Source organism: Phalaenopsis equestris, unplaced genomic scaffold, assembly GCF_001263595.1.
Source record: "Phalaenopsis equestris unplaced genomic scaffold, ASM126359v1 Scaffold000002, whole genome shotgun sequence".
In the NCBI taxonomy this organism is placed as follows: domain Eukaryota; kingdom Viridiplantae; phylum Streptophyta; class Magnoliopsida; order Asparagales; family Orchidaceae; genus Phalaenopsis; species Phalaenopsis equestris.
The window spans coordinates 39584679-39602932 of record NW_018164444.1 but is presented as its reverse complement, the minus strand read 5'-3'; the positions used below and the strand labels follow the sequence as shown (position 1 = coordinate 39602932).

The 18254-nt window shown below is 36.0% G+C and overlaps 1 protein-coding gene across 1 annotated transcript in view; it reads right to left on the bottom strand.

Annotated features, from left to right (window-relative positions):
* The window catches only part of LOC110023460 (dihydrolipoyl dehydrogenase 2, chloroplastic-like), a 48917-nt gene that overhangs the window by 7849 nt on the left and 22814 nt on the right, over window positions 1–18254 (bottom strand). Inside the window, exons 6-12 of the mRNA XM_020722898.1 lie at window positions 10964–11089; window positions 10785–10865; window positions 6399–6461; window positions 6229–6303; window positions 5986–6064; window positions 5793–5893; window positions 1146–1259 (exon numbers count right to left, since the gene is read on the bottom strand). Coding sequence (XP_020578557.1) covers window positions 1146–1259; window positions 5793–5893; window positions 5986–6064; window positions 6229–6303; window positions 6399–6461; window positions 10785–10865; window positions 10964–11089 — 639 coding nt within the window. The remainder of the gene's footprint in view (window positions 1–1145; window positions 1260–5792; window positions 5894–5985; window positions 6065–6228; window positions 6304–6398; window positions 6462–10784; window positions 10866–10963; window positions 11090–18254) is intronic.

Here is an 18254-nt window from a genome sequence, read left to right as displayed (position 1 = left end):
TCCTGCGATTAAACCACCTCATACCTGCAGCTTTACCTTGTTATCCAGTCAACCTGCCTCCTTCCCAAAACTCCTAACGGCTGTTCCTCACCCCACTACCGCTGTCCTTGCTGTCCAGCACCTTCCAGGCTCCAGCCACCCCTCCGCTTGTCGTCGGTCACCTACGACTCTTCATATTTGTTGTCCCTACAATTCTGCATTTTTCCCCTCGTTGCCACCACCCCCGCTAGCTATCCCGACCCACCTCGCCAGCCTCCATCACCCTTGGAATAAACTTGAGAGGAGTTAGTTTTTGTCATTTTATATTTTGTGTTGTTATTTGCCGTTTATGTCATTATTTCCCGTTTTTGTCATGTTATAACCCTATTTTAATATTAATGAAAGTTTGCTTTTGTGTTTTCACTATTTTTCCTACTAGTTATGGTATCGTGCCTTCTCTTAGGAGTGAAAGTGAAAGATTCTAACTATTTTTCTATCATAAGAATTTCGGTTTTAATACAAAAGAAACACTTCATATAAAATGAAACTAGGGCACAACTTATTTGAAATGGTATGCAAATAGTGCAACAGGAAAGACCAGTGTGAACAATATTTATTGTATTGCAGGTGTTGCATTACTATCTTATTATCACTACACTTCAATCTTATTAGTACTGAATGAATTTCTTGCTATTAATCTAGCCTTTGATTAAAATCCGCAGGAATAGGATTAACTAATACATTTTAAACATAAGGATAGGTGGAGAAAGTCAAAAGTTAATTGGACAAAAAAGGTTGGATAATGAGAATGAAATAGGCTCATGGTAAAACAATAGGTTTGTTTGGGCTAATTTTTATTTTTGCTTTTAGTTTAAAAACATTTTTGTTTAGGGATTTTTCTTTTGCATGTTATTTTATTTTTTTTAAGCAGATTAGTTTGTTTTTAAAAATGCTCAAAACATTAAAAAGTTATTTTAAGTATTTTTAAAAACAGCTAAACATATTATAATATATCAAATATTCAAGTAAAAAAATAAACACAATAAAATAAAAAAAAATCAAAAGTGATCCTACACGGCTCTTCAAAAAATAAGCATAATAAATTTTCATGTACTGTCTCACGTAAAACATAGAATAAAACTTCACAAAAAGATAAATGAGATAACCTTAGCCAGCCCTTCTCCTTCATTTTCAGCTAGAGCTTTTGTGTTCGCCTTGAAACTTGTCTTAGCAACAAGGACTTCAAATCCCTCTTTCTCAGCTTTCTCCCTAGCTTGAGGCTGCAAGTGATCACAGGCATGGCATTAAAATAAAGCTTTTTCAAATTCATTATTAAAAGAAATAAAACTTAATAAATGTAGACCTTCTCAAGTTTACTTTGCATTCTATTATAACGTAGATTAAAAAAATCAACAACTTCAACATAGGTGCATTGCAAGCCCATCATGAAGCCCATCAAAATTATTCCAGATGTTGAGGGAGAAGGGCGCGACGCAAGTGTATGAGGCAAAACTGTAAACCAATTACCAAGCATATCATCAATATTCCCAAAATTGGTGAAGATGCTGGGTTGGGCTGTGTCTGGAGGATGGGGGTTGATGTGCTAGTGTTACTCATAACATGACCACCAAACCTTGACCCCTAAGTGCAAAAAAATTACTAGACAAAATGTTTTTTGTGGCCCACTCAAAATCTTTCCAATTAACTACTTTAGTTGGTAGAATATATGGCTATGAAAAATAGCTTATATTTGGATGGATGCAATAAACAGGACCATAATTTTGAGTTCTAATCAAGCTTTAAACTTGAGTTATGTTTTGATTTCAGACCTCGTCAGAGTTTTAGTTTCTCAGTTTCATATAACCGTCATTTATAGTAATATGTTTTGCTTACGACTTAATCGCAATTAATCTTTCTGATGACGCTGACCTAGACTCCCTTTAGTTAGGTCTTACACCCCACCCACATTCGTTGATTCAATGAACATCTTGTAGATCCTCAGTGGTCCCTTAAACCATTCAAATGGGTGTGGTACCATCCCAAATGGGTATGGTACCATCCAAATGGGTGTGGTATAGACAGAAAGACCCTAGCTGACTTCACCCATCCAAATGGGTGTGGTGCCATCCAAATGGGTGTAGTATAGATAGAAAGACCCTAGCTGACTTCACCCATTTAACCAACTAAGGCTTTAAAACACACAATTGGTTTCATCCTCAATACTAGAACACTTCTTTGCACCTAAGGAACAGATTGGACCCAGATTAGATAGCCAAGCGTTCACCCAACCTAACCTAACCCAATAAGCTCAATTAAACCAAATTACTTAAATTGGCTCAATCGACCAAGTAGACTAATTGATTCAATCCTAACTTTGAAAAGTTCAGGGAAGCATTCCTATAGGAGCTACCAGTGTCATTCAGATCCCCTTTACCTAAACCCAGATGAAAGTCAGGCAACATCCAAATTGTCAAGTTAAGCCCTATTTAAATGAGTTCATTAAATCACTCTATATTACCTTGTTATTTGGTAGTTCAAGGTTGCAAACACCATGAATTCTCACCCATTTGCAACTATCAACTTATCTTAGTCTAATTGTTGATCGAGCTCATACTCTATTTTGCCAAATTACCTAAATCACAACTAAAGATGAAAGAGACTTGAAATGGATAGTCGTTGTTTAGGGATCGAGATAGGATACAATCATTGGCATCAATTTCAATTTAATTACTAATTACTAGGGTTCAAAGTAAATTACTAAATAAACCTAGGAATAAAATACAAAGTTCCCAACAATTTATAGGGGCCACCTGATTAAAAATCAGATCTTCCATATTACTTATGCATTGTCCCCTTTGTGGGACCTGACAACAAACTCAACCCTAATATCGAGGTACCAAGTATGTGCAATCATACACCATAAAATATTGATTGTCCAAATTATACCCTTTAATACGATAATGCCAATTCGACAACTAATTAGGAATTTTTTTTAAATTCTTTAAAAGGGAGAATAAATGAAAATGAAAATAAGAAAATTTAAAAATAGGTAAAAACATTTTAATTTTTATGAATTTATAATTTAATCAAAATTCATCTTTTATAAAATGTAGGTTGTATTTTTTCTTATTTTAGATGCTTTTAATGGCACTCAAAAAATCAACAAAGCTCAAAAAATATGGAAACTTCAGAAAAATTAAGTTCTAAACCTAAATACAAATTTAGTTTCAAACTTAACATAATATCTATACATGCTTCATGTTTGTACTTTCCTGCACTATAATTATAGAAGTGCAGACTATTAAAATCATATAAAAAATCTTAGAGAATATATACAATCACATTAAAAACACAAAAAAATACAAAATCCATTCAAACACCTAATTTTATTATAAGTTACAAAAACCGAAGCTAAAACCTATAAAATGTGCAAATCATTGAAAACCTAATTGTCATAATGTATGAAGCACAAGCACGTATGAACATAACATGAAAATAGAGATAAGATATAATTGCAAAAAATTAGAACACGACGCACCATGAATATGTTTTTATATTTAATAAATTATTAATATAAAATGTATAATTTTTACTATTCTCTACCAAAAAAAAAATGGCATTATGAAATATAATATTAAAAAAATATAAGGATAAAAATAAACCAAACATGAACATTAATTATTTTTAGTTATCTCATGTTTTGTCAATATCAATATTGTTTTCATAATATTCACAAATCTAAAAAATAAAAAATAATGACATTCTCAAAATAATGAAAAAAAAAATGATTGCATGAGCATCTCTACTTTAAGTTATCAATAATGAAAGATAAGTGTTTACAATATTTGGATCACTTTATTATTTCAGAATTAGATTTTGTCTAGTTATTTATCTTAAACGAGCTCTAAACTGTTGCTCGACTTGACTTGGTTTATTTGCAACCCTAAGAAAAATCCGTTCAAGCTCGAATAGAGCTCGAATTGAACATTTGAGATAGTGTTCAACCTCAATTCAATTCAATTAATTCAAGTTCAAGCTTAATTTAAATTTGACTTGAGCTTGGTTCATTTTATGATTATCATGGCTTTAAACAAGTAGCTTGTTTAGCTTTATTGAGTAGCTCATTAAAAGTCGAGCCTCTTAAGCCTAGGGACAAACATATTAAGCCTAGTAGGCCGAGATTATGTTACTAAGATTTGAAATAAAATTTTTATTTAAAAAAACTTTAAAACAAAGTTTTAATATTTTAGTCATACCATCTCGCTCATATATGCTAAGCAAAAATTAAAAAAAAAAATAAAAAAAATAACCCCAAGGCTAACAGCCCACATTACACAGGGATGAAGAGCTTGACCACTAGCTCTCTCTTCTCATTGAAACAGCAAATGACTAAATCCCCTTATAATGTGAGACTAAATGAAAAAAAAACATTAAAAACTTTAAAGCTTCTCATGAAATTTGAGTGAGAATGGCATGATAATGACTAAAATAACATTTTATATTTCTAAATATAGATTTATTTATTGATATTTTTAATAGGTTTGTTTGACAATAATGAATCTTCACAAGAAAATCTATGCATAGGTTTTTATTCATTTTCTTTATCTCGTGTTTTAAATTGAATTTTTAATTGTTTTTATTTTTTAAAATTAGTAATAGAACAAGAATAATTTAATTTTGAATTAAACTTTAATCATATTTTATTTAAATTAAATTTTATTTCTAGTTATACTTTAAGTTAGGATTTAAGAAAATATTGGGCTTTCATCGAACCTCTTAAGGAACTTGTTCCAAGCTATAAACGAAACTGTTCATGAACATTAATGATCCGAACAAAAAGTTGCTCTAGCTTGTTCATCTAAAAATCAAGCATTTACAAAAATGTTCAAGCTAGCCGGCCTAATTAATTAGAGCTATAAATGAATCAATGCACTTGATGAACAAATCAAACTCATCTCAATTAATACTGGATCATGTTTGTTCAATATAGCAAATAAAAAAGTTTGAACACTTTTGTCATGTAGTTATGCCCTTTAAGCCATCTTCAATATTGTGATATGTGAATGTGAGTTCTCATGTAAATTTGTTAGTTCCTAGAAAATAGATGTAAAGAAGTACATCAGAATGAACCACAATAAGGAGTTACGATAGATTTAGATCAAAAGATGAAATTCCTAAAGTTCATTTATTTTTTAGCCTTCATGTAAAATTTAGCGAATGGATTGTACTTTATTGACAGGCCTAATTGCCCAATTTTTTAGTTTGAATCAAAATTGAATTTAGGCAGACCAAGTAGCAATTATGAATATTGAGCGATGAATAATTATTTATTTGACATGGTTATTTACATTTCAATGCAATATGATTGTCTTACATTTCCTTTTGTAATGCGTGTGGCCTGAAATTGAGCGGTTTTAATAGGCCGGTATTGTTAGGCAACTTTAAAATCAATCAAAGGGCATTGCTTTCAAAAATAATAATAGTAATGTACGGTTTCTATCAAAATCTATGGTTACAAAACATATAATAATTGATCCCGTTGTATTTCTGTGAAAAAAGAAGTAAGCATATTGAATTGATGTGGGGCTTAAAAATAAAAGATCAATTTAAAATGATACATAAAGTCGCCATATACAATTATGTTATCAACTAAGAAAAACAATGAAAGGAGGAAAAGCAATATAGTCAATAGTGAGATACAAAAGTGCAAAAGCATATCCATTAACTGATGTCTCAATTAAGGCACATATTACTGGATGAAACCACATTCATAATGAAGCAAATGTCACTTCAAGTGGAAGATTTAGCCTTACCTCAGTGAGCCCAACCATACTGATCTCAGGATGGGTAAAACAGGCAGCAGGGATGCTTAAATGGTTGAGCACATTAGGCTTGTCACAAATAGTTTCAATAACTACATAGCAAAAAGCATGCACAATCAAGTAAGATGTTTCTGAACACAGAAGAATAACGATGCTTTTCTTGACATTTTAAGGATCAACAAACCTGAGATCCCCTGAGCACTGGCAGCGTGAGCAAGCATCATTTTACCATTGGCATCACCAATGCAGTATAAATGAGGAACCTTCATAAATTATGAAGCAAGAAATGAAAGATATTCATTATTTTGGGCAAGAAATTAGGAATTGCAACTTCTCATTGATATAGATATATAGCCAAATAACTCAAACTACAAAATAACAAAATGAATTATTCAAATTAAGCTCAAAATGGAAAATGAAGACTAACAGGATTGCCATTTGCATCGATAACTTGCATGTGTTGGTCAACTGGAACAAATCCCCGTTGTGTAGTGACATTTATCTGTAAATAATAAGAAAAAGATCAGAAACAATTTCATCTCAATAGCTTTTGTTTGAGTTAATCATAGAAATTTTAAAATAACTTTAAGCACTCACATTTTCTAAGCCAAGTCCATTGGTAAATGGAGCTCTACCAGTTGCGATGAGAGCTGCATCTACCTGTACATATTTACAAATGAAGAGCAGCGTAAAATTTGCATTAGCTACCTTAGGTCTGCTTAAGCATCTGAAATCATATATCAATGTTTTTAAGGTAAATATAGGAATTTTGATACAAGACAACCTCTGCTGATTTTAAAATTAAAATTTACTAATTCTAATAGTTATGGAAATCAGACCAAAAATTTTACAAAAGAAACCAGAAGAGGAAATATCAATGCAAAGTCCAACTTAGCAATTTATAGAAGACATGGTCGTTGAGCAAGATGCAAAACCTATAACATCTATTATAATAATAATAATAAATAATATCATAAATAAATATAAAATTTTAACGTAATTATAAAAAAAAATTAATTGTTGATTTCATTTAAATTGTTAATATAGTTGTACCTATGAACTAGATTGGCCTGAGGAAAAGGATAGCAAACGACTCGGTTAAGGTGAGTAATATGTTTTTTTATTTTACAATAGTTATATTTATTTACGCATGTTTTTACTGTTTCTAAGCTTTTATTTTTAAAATGCAAAAGTCCATGTTTACTTTTAAATGTAAAATGCAAAATAAAAAAAAAATAGAATAAAATATGATTTTTGCATGCATATGGGAGTCACCCTTCGATAGTACTAGCAGGGAATGTATTGTGCATGTGCTCGAAATGGAAATGGAAATGAAAATGAAAATAGAAATGAAAAAGGTTGTCTACTTTTATGGTGGGTTGGAAAAGGTTAAACACAAATTTTTATAAAGTATATGTTTAAACGGTAACTTTTCATTATAAAAAGTGTAAACTAAATCAATAAAAAGAAATGAATTTTATTTTATTTACTGCTCTCTTTCACTGCATAGTTTTTACTATTACCACACTTTAAAAAAATAATAAAAATAAAAAATTATTGTAATTTAGAAACATTTACCTACTGAGTAGTTTTAACTTAAACCATAGTTAATGTTTTTACGGAAAAATAAGCTATAGTAGTGCAAGCGGTTAGGTATTGCAGTTTAGTTTATTTTTATATAAATGTAAATGTAAAAGTTTAAATATGAACAATCTATTGCAAATTTAAGTTTTATGAATCAAAATGCTATTTTGTGTTCTGGATTTTATTTTTTTAATAAAATAAAACTGTTAGATAAGTTTCCTCCGTCCAACCGTCAGTTCTCACCTTGATAATTTCAAGCTCACCAGGTCGGATTGTGACATCTATAACAATATGATGTGAGCAAAAAATTTAAAATTTTATTTTATCAGGATATTAGTCATTTTATGTTCTTTATATTTCAAAATTTTATAAGGATTAGTCTAATCATCGCCATTAAAAGTATTAAAAATTTATTAGCAATGTTTTTCTAGTTTAGTGGCTTTTCAGTTTGTTAGCAAATTGTTAATCATTATAGTTTGTTAGTTTGTCAGCATTTATTTCTCATTATTCACCTCTGCATGTAGTCCATGACTTGATTCAATCGAACCCGACCAAAATGATAGGGTATCGATGCGGCTTCATGCAATGGGATTCAAATGCATTATATAAATCAAAATCGCTAAATCATCACCCACTTCATTAAACTAACTACTCCAACATACCCATAACACAAAAAAAAAAACCTAAAAAGGACACCAATATGGGCAAATCACAAAATGAGAAAATTGAGGAGATTAAATACATGCATGAGACAATAACAAAAATCCTATGGACGCAAGTAATAAATTCTCACCCGAGTCATCACAAAAAAAATTTTAAATTTTTCCTATCATATATTCCCTCAGTCATCCGCCCATCCCTCATTATGAGCCACACATGCACCTATTGTAATGTCATCCTCATACTGCAAAACCCATGTGAATCTTCTACATAAAGAAAATCCTCAAACCTACTTATACATTCATTTGTCAGTTTCCCACACACAATGCACCCTTCACTTAGCCCTTTCCCTTCTCCCTGAATCAAATGAACAACAACCTCTCCAATGACTTGCACGAGCTCCTCATCTCAAAGTTTTTGAACCAATTTACACACCTATCACACGAGACCAGGCTCATCTTTCCCCCATTCATACACATGACTCCAACTCCCTCTTCTATCACCTGTTCACTCTGGATTGCATGCATGATGACAATCACATGATCTCACAAGACCCCTCTCTCAATAGTTTACCTCGTCTCTTTCATCAATCCTCCACGTCGCTCTCTCATCTTCTCCACCTTTCACTCCAACCCACAAACCCTCATCAACACAAAAATGAAGAATTTGCTATGGGAGCTCGCCATCAAAGACATTGATGGGGCCAACCACATGTGAAAAAGAAGAAGTTGACAAGGCATGTGCCTTAAGTTAAAACAACTCAATGCCCAAATATACTGAATATGGGATTTAAGTTGAAACAAAGATGAGGTGAGATATAAAATTATGAGGGATTTAAACTTGTGCTTGCGTTTTGACAGGACAAAGTCAATTAATGCTTAAATCCTATTAAATCTCTACTAAAAAATAGCCATCAAGTGTTCCACACCGCTGACAACTCTTCAACACACTAGCTTCATCTACTAACACCGACAAACAACTTCAGCCACCAACTCCATGGAAGTAGCACCCCTCTTTCTCTATCACCCTCTGTTTCTCTCTAGATCTTAATCTCTACCTCAATCTCTCTCTACACCATCCACTCTTCTTTTCCAATCATACTCTCTCTAATTCTCCCTCCTTATTCTTTCTTTTTGTCTCTCTCTAACCTCATCATTCTCATCATCTTCAAAATCCTCTTTCTCACCCTCTGTCTCTCTATGTCAACAAACACAAACTTATAAAAACAGAAAAAAAATAGAAAACAGAAGAGAAAAAGAAAAACAAAGAGAAGAAAAACGAAGGAAGAAAAAAATCTGGCAAAATAAGAAAAAAATTGCATATTTTTTCACACAAATTTGTTGTTTTACCCTTCACTGTTATTAGTGCCTTGTGTGCGTAAGTACAATAAAGTATGAGTAATGAAGCTATTTTATGTCCGTAGAATTTTATTTTTATTAGGAATGCTTTGGTAAAATCATTGAATTTGTCATCAATTTATCAAGCAATTTATTAGCATATTGTTAAATATGTTATTAGTTAATTAGTAGTTTGTTATCAATTGTTAATTTTTAACAATTTGTTAGTAGGTTCTTCAACATTTGTTATTCCGAGTATCTATAAATATTTAATTTTTAAGTCATGCAAGGCAGTTCATCAAATGAATGACATCTCTGCTATGGATGAGCAGGCTCTTCACCTATCACGACTTGATCATTAATCAAGTGTGAGGCTTCAGAAAGTATGAAAGGTTACCGCCTAATATAATAGTAAGAGTTGCTCATATCTTTAATTATATTAATAATTTTATCTATTTCAAGTTGCGTATTGCCATTTTTAGTTTATTTTCAAGGTTGGGGTGTGCCACCATAGCCAGGCTGGACTGGAAAATAAGCTTGATTTATTTCCCTAGGATAACTTATAGTGGATAGCAGTTGAGGCAATATGCTTTAGGTTGATCTAGCCACATTGTTCAGAACTTCCCAGTTCATAAATAACGAATTAAGCAATAAGTAATTTGAAGCTTCTTCAATTAGATAGAATTGATAATAGCATAGCTATGGTGTTGGACTAAGTGGAAATCAGAGCATGATCCTTTTGGTATCATTATAATTCCCAAATGTTGTATCTAAGTACATCCTTTATAAGGTTCAACACTCACCTGATATAGCAACGTAGCAGGCCTTTAAAAAACAAAATTTTCCTCTAATGATGCATATCACAGAGTTTCAACAAATTTGTAAAGATATATGTGAGAATGGCCACACATGTAATCCGAGACAGTATGTATCGTATATCCAACTGTTTTACTTAATGTCCAACACAAAAGTTAACAATTTATGAGTATATCAAAACCAATCATGCTCAAAACATGGCAGTGATGAATTAAACAAAATGAAACATCCCTGCATATGAATCAATTAATTATAATGAAATGTGAATAACATTCCATATTGTCAGATATAAAAATTCTTAAGCTGATCCAAAAAAGATTTTGGACTTGCCCACATGGAATCACCAAAAAACAAAAAGCTCCATATATTATGCATGCTTCACCTCCACTAAACCCAAGTACCGAAAAATGTTATAAAACCTCAAATACACTGTTATAAGTACAAAGTTATCAATTATGACACAAGTCCATAAATTTCAAATAACAACCCTCAAGGTTCAATAAATAATATTTCCATGATAAATTCTTCTACATTAAAATGCTAAGCACAATTTAAAATTAGAACAAAAGCATTAACAATAACGCACCTCCAAGATATCCTTAGGTTCCTTCGTTTTGGCATCTATGAGTACAATTTGAACAGGTTTGCCATTCTTAGCTGGAGTGATCTACACACAAATATGAGATCGGTATGCTGATTACCTCAAACAAGCTTAGGTTCAAGCGTAATAAAACAACTGAAAATATAAATGAGGGATTAAAGAACCTTCGTAGCAAATACTCCAGTATGAAAATCAATTTTTCTGGGGTTGATGAGGATTCTTTGAGCCAACTTTCCAATCTCAGGATCAAAGCCAGGCATAAGTTGATCTAAAGCTTCAACAAAAGTAACCTGCACACTACCCATGTCAGTCAGCATGTTTCAAGTGCCAACCTCCATATAAAATCAAAAAGGTACAACTTAAAATGTCAATGACATAATGTACTGGAGAATAAAAAAATATCATTCTATAATAATGAATCTAAAATAGAATTGTTATTCACTTGAAAATGTATCCAGTATATAATAGCATAGATGTTAATCACTTCATAGTTGGTAGGTAACTGAAAGACATCACTTACAGAGAAGGTTAAGAACTTAGGTACTAGTAGGAGTAAAAAGGAATCCAATATGGTAGAGCACAACAAGAATATTTCCTTAGTTAAATGGTGGAACCCTATGTAATTATTTCGTAGGAATAGTTTAGGTTTTATTGCAGCTTCCCAAAAACAAGAACTTAAAAACTTCCCTCACTTCACTCATCTCCTAGAAAAATCTAGAACTACAACATTTTAAGATGGAAAATTCACAAGAAGCCATCTTCTCATCGGGTATGACAATTGATGGAAAAACCTACAGTTCCAAAACAAGGGGGCCGCTAAAAGATCCCTTAATCACTATACCCTACTTCAATTGAGAATTCTAACAAGTCGCACTCTTGTTTCTGTAATCAAGCCACTCTTCTTGCTTTCAACACCCATTATCTTAAGAAAACAGCTGCTAAAAAGCTTTATCTTGGTAAAGAAAAACATGCTGGAAAATATAATCCTAAAAAGACCTATTGTCATAAAGTTTCACGTTATGCTTGTAATGAAGAATGACATTTAGCTACGGCATGTCCTAAATGAAAAAAATCTATATAGCAAAAATCCTATCTTAGTCTATTGTGTAAATACAGATCTTACAGATCTAGATTCTCAAATATCTGGCACTTCCTCAATCTACAGTACTGTGACGCGGGGCTCCTGGGCCGAACCGGCCTAAGGCGGGACTCTTGGGTTGAACCAGTCCAGTTAGAGAGTGCAGGGGCCGACCAACCCTTTACTTGGTTGAAGATTGCTACCAAAAGTGAGGGGTCTTTCCATTTCTAGTTATCTACTACTATATATATGTTATTTTATGTGATTAGGGTTCAATTTTTGGCTTTAAATATTTGTCGTCGAAATCTTTCCCCTTTTTAGGGATGTCTCGGAGGACAGGTGGTGTTTCGGTTGTATCCTGCTCCAAGGTAGTGATTATCTCCACACTATTCCTCCCCTTTTCCACCTTGCCTGCTTGTTGCCACCTTCCATGAGCAACCCCCCCTCCGCTGTCATCATCTCCTCCTCTCGCTGCCGGGATTCCAAGACAACTCTCCTTGTTGTCTCCTGCAACCGCGACCACCTTCCCTGCTGCCTACTACCTTCCCTTGCCTCCAACCAGCCCTCCTAATGTCCACCTCCATCTTTAGCCGCAAACCCTCCACATCCCTGCCGCTGTCACCCTTGCTAACTGCTGCCTTCTCGCTGCAGCCTATTCCCCACCATCCAAGCTTCATACTGCAACCACCCTGCCACCTGCTACCGTCCATTGTAGGCAACCCGCCACAAGCCATCCATCAGCTCCCATTAAACCTCCCAACCTTCTTACCACTCCACCTAGCCTACTCTCCACCGTTCAGCCTTCCTACTCACCCTCCACCATCCCACCATAGCCCACTTTCCAGGCCACATAACCGATCGCCGTAGGGGAATACAGCCCTAGTGAGTTGAATGTTGTGTTATTGTTATTTCCCTCTTCCGTGTATGGGTAGTAATAGCCTATTGGCTCTTTCAACAATAATATTTGCTTGCTTCTCGTTGTTTGGGTTAACTTTGGTATCAATTGATATCAAAACTAGCTAATTGTATACTAAAATTTCCTAGCATCTGTAATACACAAACCATCTGCACTCTAAAAATTTTCTTTACAACCCTCAAACACGCTCTTCCAATTCCACAAACTTAAACTATAGTTATGCCACCAAAGAGACACATGTAGAAACTTGCTCGGGAAGAGATACAACATGAGATCAGTCGACTTCAGCAACAACTTACAAAGTTGACGATGAAACCGGGGGAGATTACCCTCAATCATGTTATAGAGAGTCGAAGAGGAGAAAAATAATAGAATTGGAGCCCCTTCCATGAGGAGGACTTCAGTGGTTAGGAGGACCAACCATGACGCTTCGAAATTCATTATCAGAGAATATTGGGATAGGAAGCAACGTATGGAGGACATAGAAATTTCAGAATAGAGGTGAATCTACAATTTAATGGAGATATGGATTCAGATGATTTTATCGAATGATTGAGGTCAGTTGAAAGAATATTTGAGTACAAAAAGGTACCATAAGGCAAGAGGGTAAAGCTCACGACCATTAAATTGAACAAGAGCGCATCTTTGTAGTAGAAAAATTTGCAATGGCAAAGGCGAGAAGTGGAAAAATTTGCAGTGACAAAGGAGAGAAGTGGAAAAATTACTAGATGGGAGAAGATGATAGATGATATGCAAAGAAAATACTTACCTCATCATCATCGCCAAGATATGTTTTTGAGACTGCATAACCTATAATAGAGAGACAGGTCAGTGGAGCAATTCATGACACAATTTGACAAGCTACAGAAGAAATGTGAGTTAGTAGAGCCAAAGAAACATTTTATAGCCCGATATCTATGGGGCTTGAAACCCACTATCAACAAGGTTGTGCAACTGCAACCTTATTGGTCATTAAGAGATGTCAAACCTTAGCATTGAAAGTTGAAAGGAAGTAGAAATAGAGCAGACAAACACCACCATTCAGATAGCCACCCGCAGTAAGGGACATCAGCAGTAGCATGCCTCAAAGAGTTAAGAAAATTAGTCGGAATAAGAGCACGACCACTCATAGTGAGAAAAAGCCTGAGAATAGTAACACGCTGGTTACTCTCTCAGCCCGACAATGCTTCAGATGTCATGAGTTTGTGCACATCGCCTCCAGTTGCCCGACGAGTTGATTTGCGTCCTTTACTAAGCAGGGGGTGGTCGAGGAGGTTAGCGATGAAGAGACAGCTGAAGAACAAGAAGAGTACCATCTTCCACCAGATGAGAGCGAAATACTTGTGATTTAACTTATCCTACATACCAGGGATACAAGAGAGTCACAGTGGCTTCGACACAATATATTCTACACCTGTTACACTATGAAAGAAAATGTATGTAGTCTCATCATTGATAGAGAGAGCAACAAAAATATGGAGTCCAAGCAGATGGTGAAGAAATTGAATCTCCTGACTCAGAGTCATTCCCAACCTCATTCTTTGAAGTGGTTGAAATATAAGAAAATATTTAGCATTGACAGAAAGAGTCTAGTGGAGTTTTCAATTAGAAGCAGCTGCAAGATTAAATATGGTGTGATGTGTGATGAGTAGCCTATAGATGCATGTAACCTTCTTTTGAGAAAATTGTGGCAATTTGACAGTAGGACTCAGCACAATGGGTTCGAAAATACGTACTCTACCAAGGATGGTAAGTGCATCGTCCTTCTGCCTTCGGCAGAGCACAAGGTCATGGGTCTCTCGTCAGCAGAGAGACGTCGGTGTGATCGATTTTGGTGATGATAGAGGATGATAAGACTGAGGCGCCGATTTTAAAAGTAGAGCAACCCGTATAGAGAGAGTTTCATCAAATATGTACTTGATAGCTTACCTCCATGGCTATCAACATTTAGGGAGATTCAAGCTACCCTCACTTTAAATCAGGTCGAGTCATTCTTTGGTTACTTTGGAAGGATTCAGCAGTATAAACGTGACACGTAGATCAAATTTAGTTCAATGGTGAGTTCCCAGAAGATTGAATTGATATGAACAACTGCTTGCAAATGGGGAAGGCTCCTTAGGTGTCTTGGAAGACAATGCAATCGTCAGTGGAATCCAGGAGCTTTTAAGGCCACAGTTAAAGAGTCTTCAGCCCCGAGAGGTTACAACAGCTCCATCACCGACAATGGGAAGATGGAAGCTTTGACGAACGATTTCAAAGCTCCCTCAACCCCGCGAGACAAAAGTGAAGCTCTTGAGCTAAACCGGGCGGACATGCGACCTTGGAATAAACCTATTCAACTAAGGAGTGCATGGGGTGGCCCAACCATGGACCTGGTTTAGGGTTGTCGCCCAAGGGGAGGGGGTTTTTCTCATCCTAATTATCTACTAAAATATGTGTGTGTGTGTGTGTGTGTGTGTGTGCGTGTGTCCGTGCGTGTGTGTGCCGCCAACCGTGACTAGTTGGTGGAGCAACCTCTTTGGAGGTCTTAAGTCTCCTCTGGTCACTGGTTTGAATCCCCCTCTGGCCAGTTTGTCGGTAGTTAGGGCGGTCCATGAATAGTTAGGCACATGAGGGTGGTTGGAGGCTCATATAATATCCTCAAAATTGTGAAGATACACGAAGGTTGTATGAGAGGGCCCAATAGAGGCACCCTACCCATAAGATACCAAGGATAGAAATACAAGTATAGTAATATCTCAACTAAAAGATACAGATAAAACTCAAAAAATTAAAATTTGCAGAAAACAAGTAGCTAAGGACGAGCCAGTTTAGTCATATCTCTTCCTCTAGTTTTAGGAGTGGAGCCAAATAATAAACTTTGAAGTGCGTGTCATTGCCCAGAGTAACCAAAGTATCATCCATTAAGTTTTCAAGTTGGAGTGTGCCCACAGCCTTTTTCTTTTATCGAGAAGTGTAAACCTGTCATTCTTCATGAGAAGATTGGCTTATGTGATCATCGGTCTGATTAAATATTAGAACCGCAGTAGAAGGAAAGACAGTTGTTGCTACAGCGATAGGTTCCAGTGTATGTGAAGTGTGAATTGTCACCTCTAGTCTTAGGAGCAGAAACAGATAACAAACTTTGAAGAATCGTGTCATTGTCAGAAGTCACCAAAGTGCCATCCATTAAAATTTCAAGTTGGAGTGTGCTCCCAGTCCTCTTCTTCCGCCGAGAAGTGTAAACCTGACAATCTTCATCTGAAGACTGACTCATGTGATCCTCTTTTTGATTTGATGAACGGCAGTAGAAGGAAAGACAATCGTTGCCACCTCGATAGGTTCCAATGGGTTCCAATGTATGTGAAGTGTGAATTGCTACCTCTGCACCTGATGCTTCCTGAATAGGATTTTCTGAATAGGAGCTGCGAAACTATCCTGATTTTCATTTCGAACATTATCCATTGTAGTACGGTTAGGAGAAGGGATGTCAGGGGCAGATACCAACTCGTGTCTTGTGGTAATTCCCTCCTCAGGTTGGCTGTCATCAGGTTTGTTGTGAACGTGTACAGGCACATGAGGTGCATTAATAGTGTGTTCCTGCTTTTGACTATTAGTTCTCAACTGTGGGTGCAATCTGAAACATTTCTCCTACGGGTGTCCACGGGTGTCCAAACATCTTGGTGTCCAAACATCTTGCAGTGCTTGCAGTAGTATGATTTTTGTTCCATAATAATTTTTTGCCAATAACTATTGAGAGCAGATCCAAGTCAAACTTCTTTTATATCTGGTAATGTTTATCTCATTCAATCAAAATCCTTGCAATAGAGGGCCTTGAAAAATGAACTGTAGGTAAGTCTACCTGCAAAGGTTTTCCAAAGATAGTCTCAATTGCATACAATTGCATATAAGCATATAAGATATGTAGGTTAAAGAAATGAAGCTTGAGTTCAGGTAATGAGAACCAGATAAGTGCAATTGGGGGGTCTTGACTGGGATTAAAATTAGGGGTTCATTTGAGCAATTTCATATGTTTTCTCTCAATTGTGATGAATTTTTTGAGAAAATCCTCGTGTAATCATCTTATGTGCTCAGTTGTATCATAACATGATTTCTGTTGAAATCACTCACCTGTCAATCCCCAACCAGTTTGAAATCTTAAAAAAACTTCATGATGATCTCCATCTTAAGGTAACTAAATTGGAACTTTTCAACTAGTGTAAATTTATATTTTCCCACACTAGTTGAAATTTCAGCGTCAAAGAGAAAATTGTCGGTTTGCTCGCATTTTTCTCTACTTTTTCGATGAGATTGCAATCGTCATTTCCTTCAACAGAATCATGATAAATCTGTGCGAATACCGCACTATCTGCGAGGTGAAAAGGGAAGTTGTGTTTGTGAACCACTGTAGCATAGGAGGGTTTGGCGGGGTTACACCGGCGAGGGCGGCGACGTAGGAAATCCCTGAGGTCATTACCGCAACCAGTGTCAACCTGCAACACAGTGAGAAGCTGCACAAATAGGGGTGTCGAGTGGCAGTGTCGCAGACGTCAGAGGCAGAGCCGAGCAGACAATCGAGCGACTCCATCGCTGACAAGACGCAGGTTGTCGAGCGGCTCTGTCACAGACGAGAAGCAGGCTGTCGAGCGGCTTTGCCGCCCTACGAGCTGCGACAGCACACGAGATGCGAAAGCAAACGCGAGACGACGCGAGACTACGCGACGCGAGTATATCCCGAAACCGCGAGACACTAGGGTTCGCCATGGGGCCGAACCCTAACAGAGCGGAACGACGACATGGATTATCAGTGTTTGCAATATATAAGAATTGGGTGGTAAATATGTAAACTAGAGGCAGAGACAGGACTAAAATGACTCGTCCCTAGCTACTTTTTTGCGATTTTGGTATCTTTCTTTTTTTTTGTTTCCCTGTATCTTTTCTCTTTTGTGGAGTTTGTGTATGTTGTATTGTATGGGTAGGGTGCCTCTATTGAGCCCTCTCATACAACATTTTATGTATCTTTCTTATTTTAATAGATTTAGCCCTTAGGGCTTGTTGACCTCATTTCTGGATGAGGTCTCTTTTTTGTCTCTCCTTAGAGCCTAGGGTCTAGCTTTAGGCTTCCCCTGTTCGACTCTCTTAGAAGACTAGTACGGAACCCACACCATTTAGAAAATTCGAGCCACCTCGTCACTCCTTCGAGTTTCGCATGGGCGGTCCCGAGTCCTCGACGTTCTGCTGAGTTGATCAGGACCGACACATGAAACTCGAGTTGAGTTTCTACATTAATAGGAGCAGCCCCTAGGGAACCCCTTTGTGACCCGAACGCTTGATAACGCTGCATTTTGCGTACTCATTGCACCACATACGACTGTGACTTGAATTGACTCGCCCGTCAGCAAACTCATTCGGACGACCCCGGATGACGAAACGGACCTCGCCGACCCGTCCAGAACGTCGACTTTAGCTAGAAAGGACACCC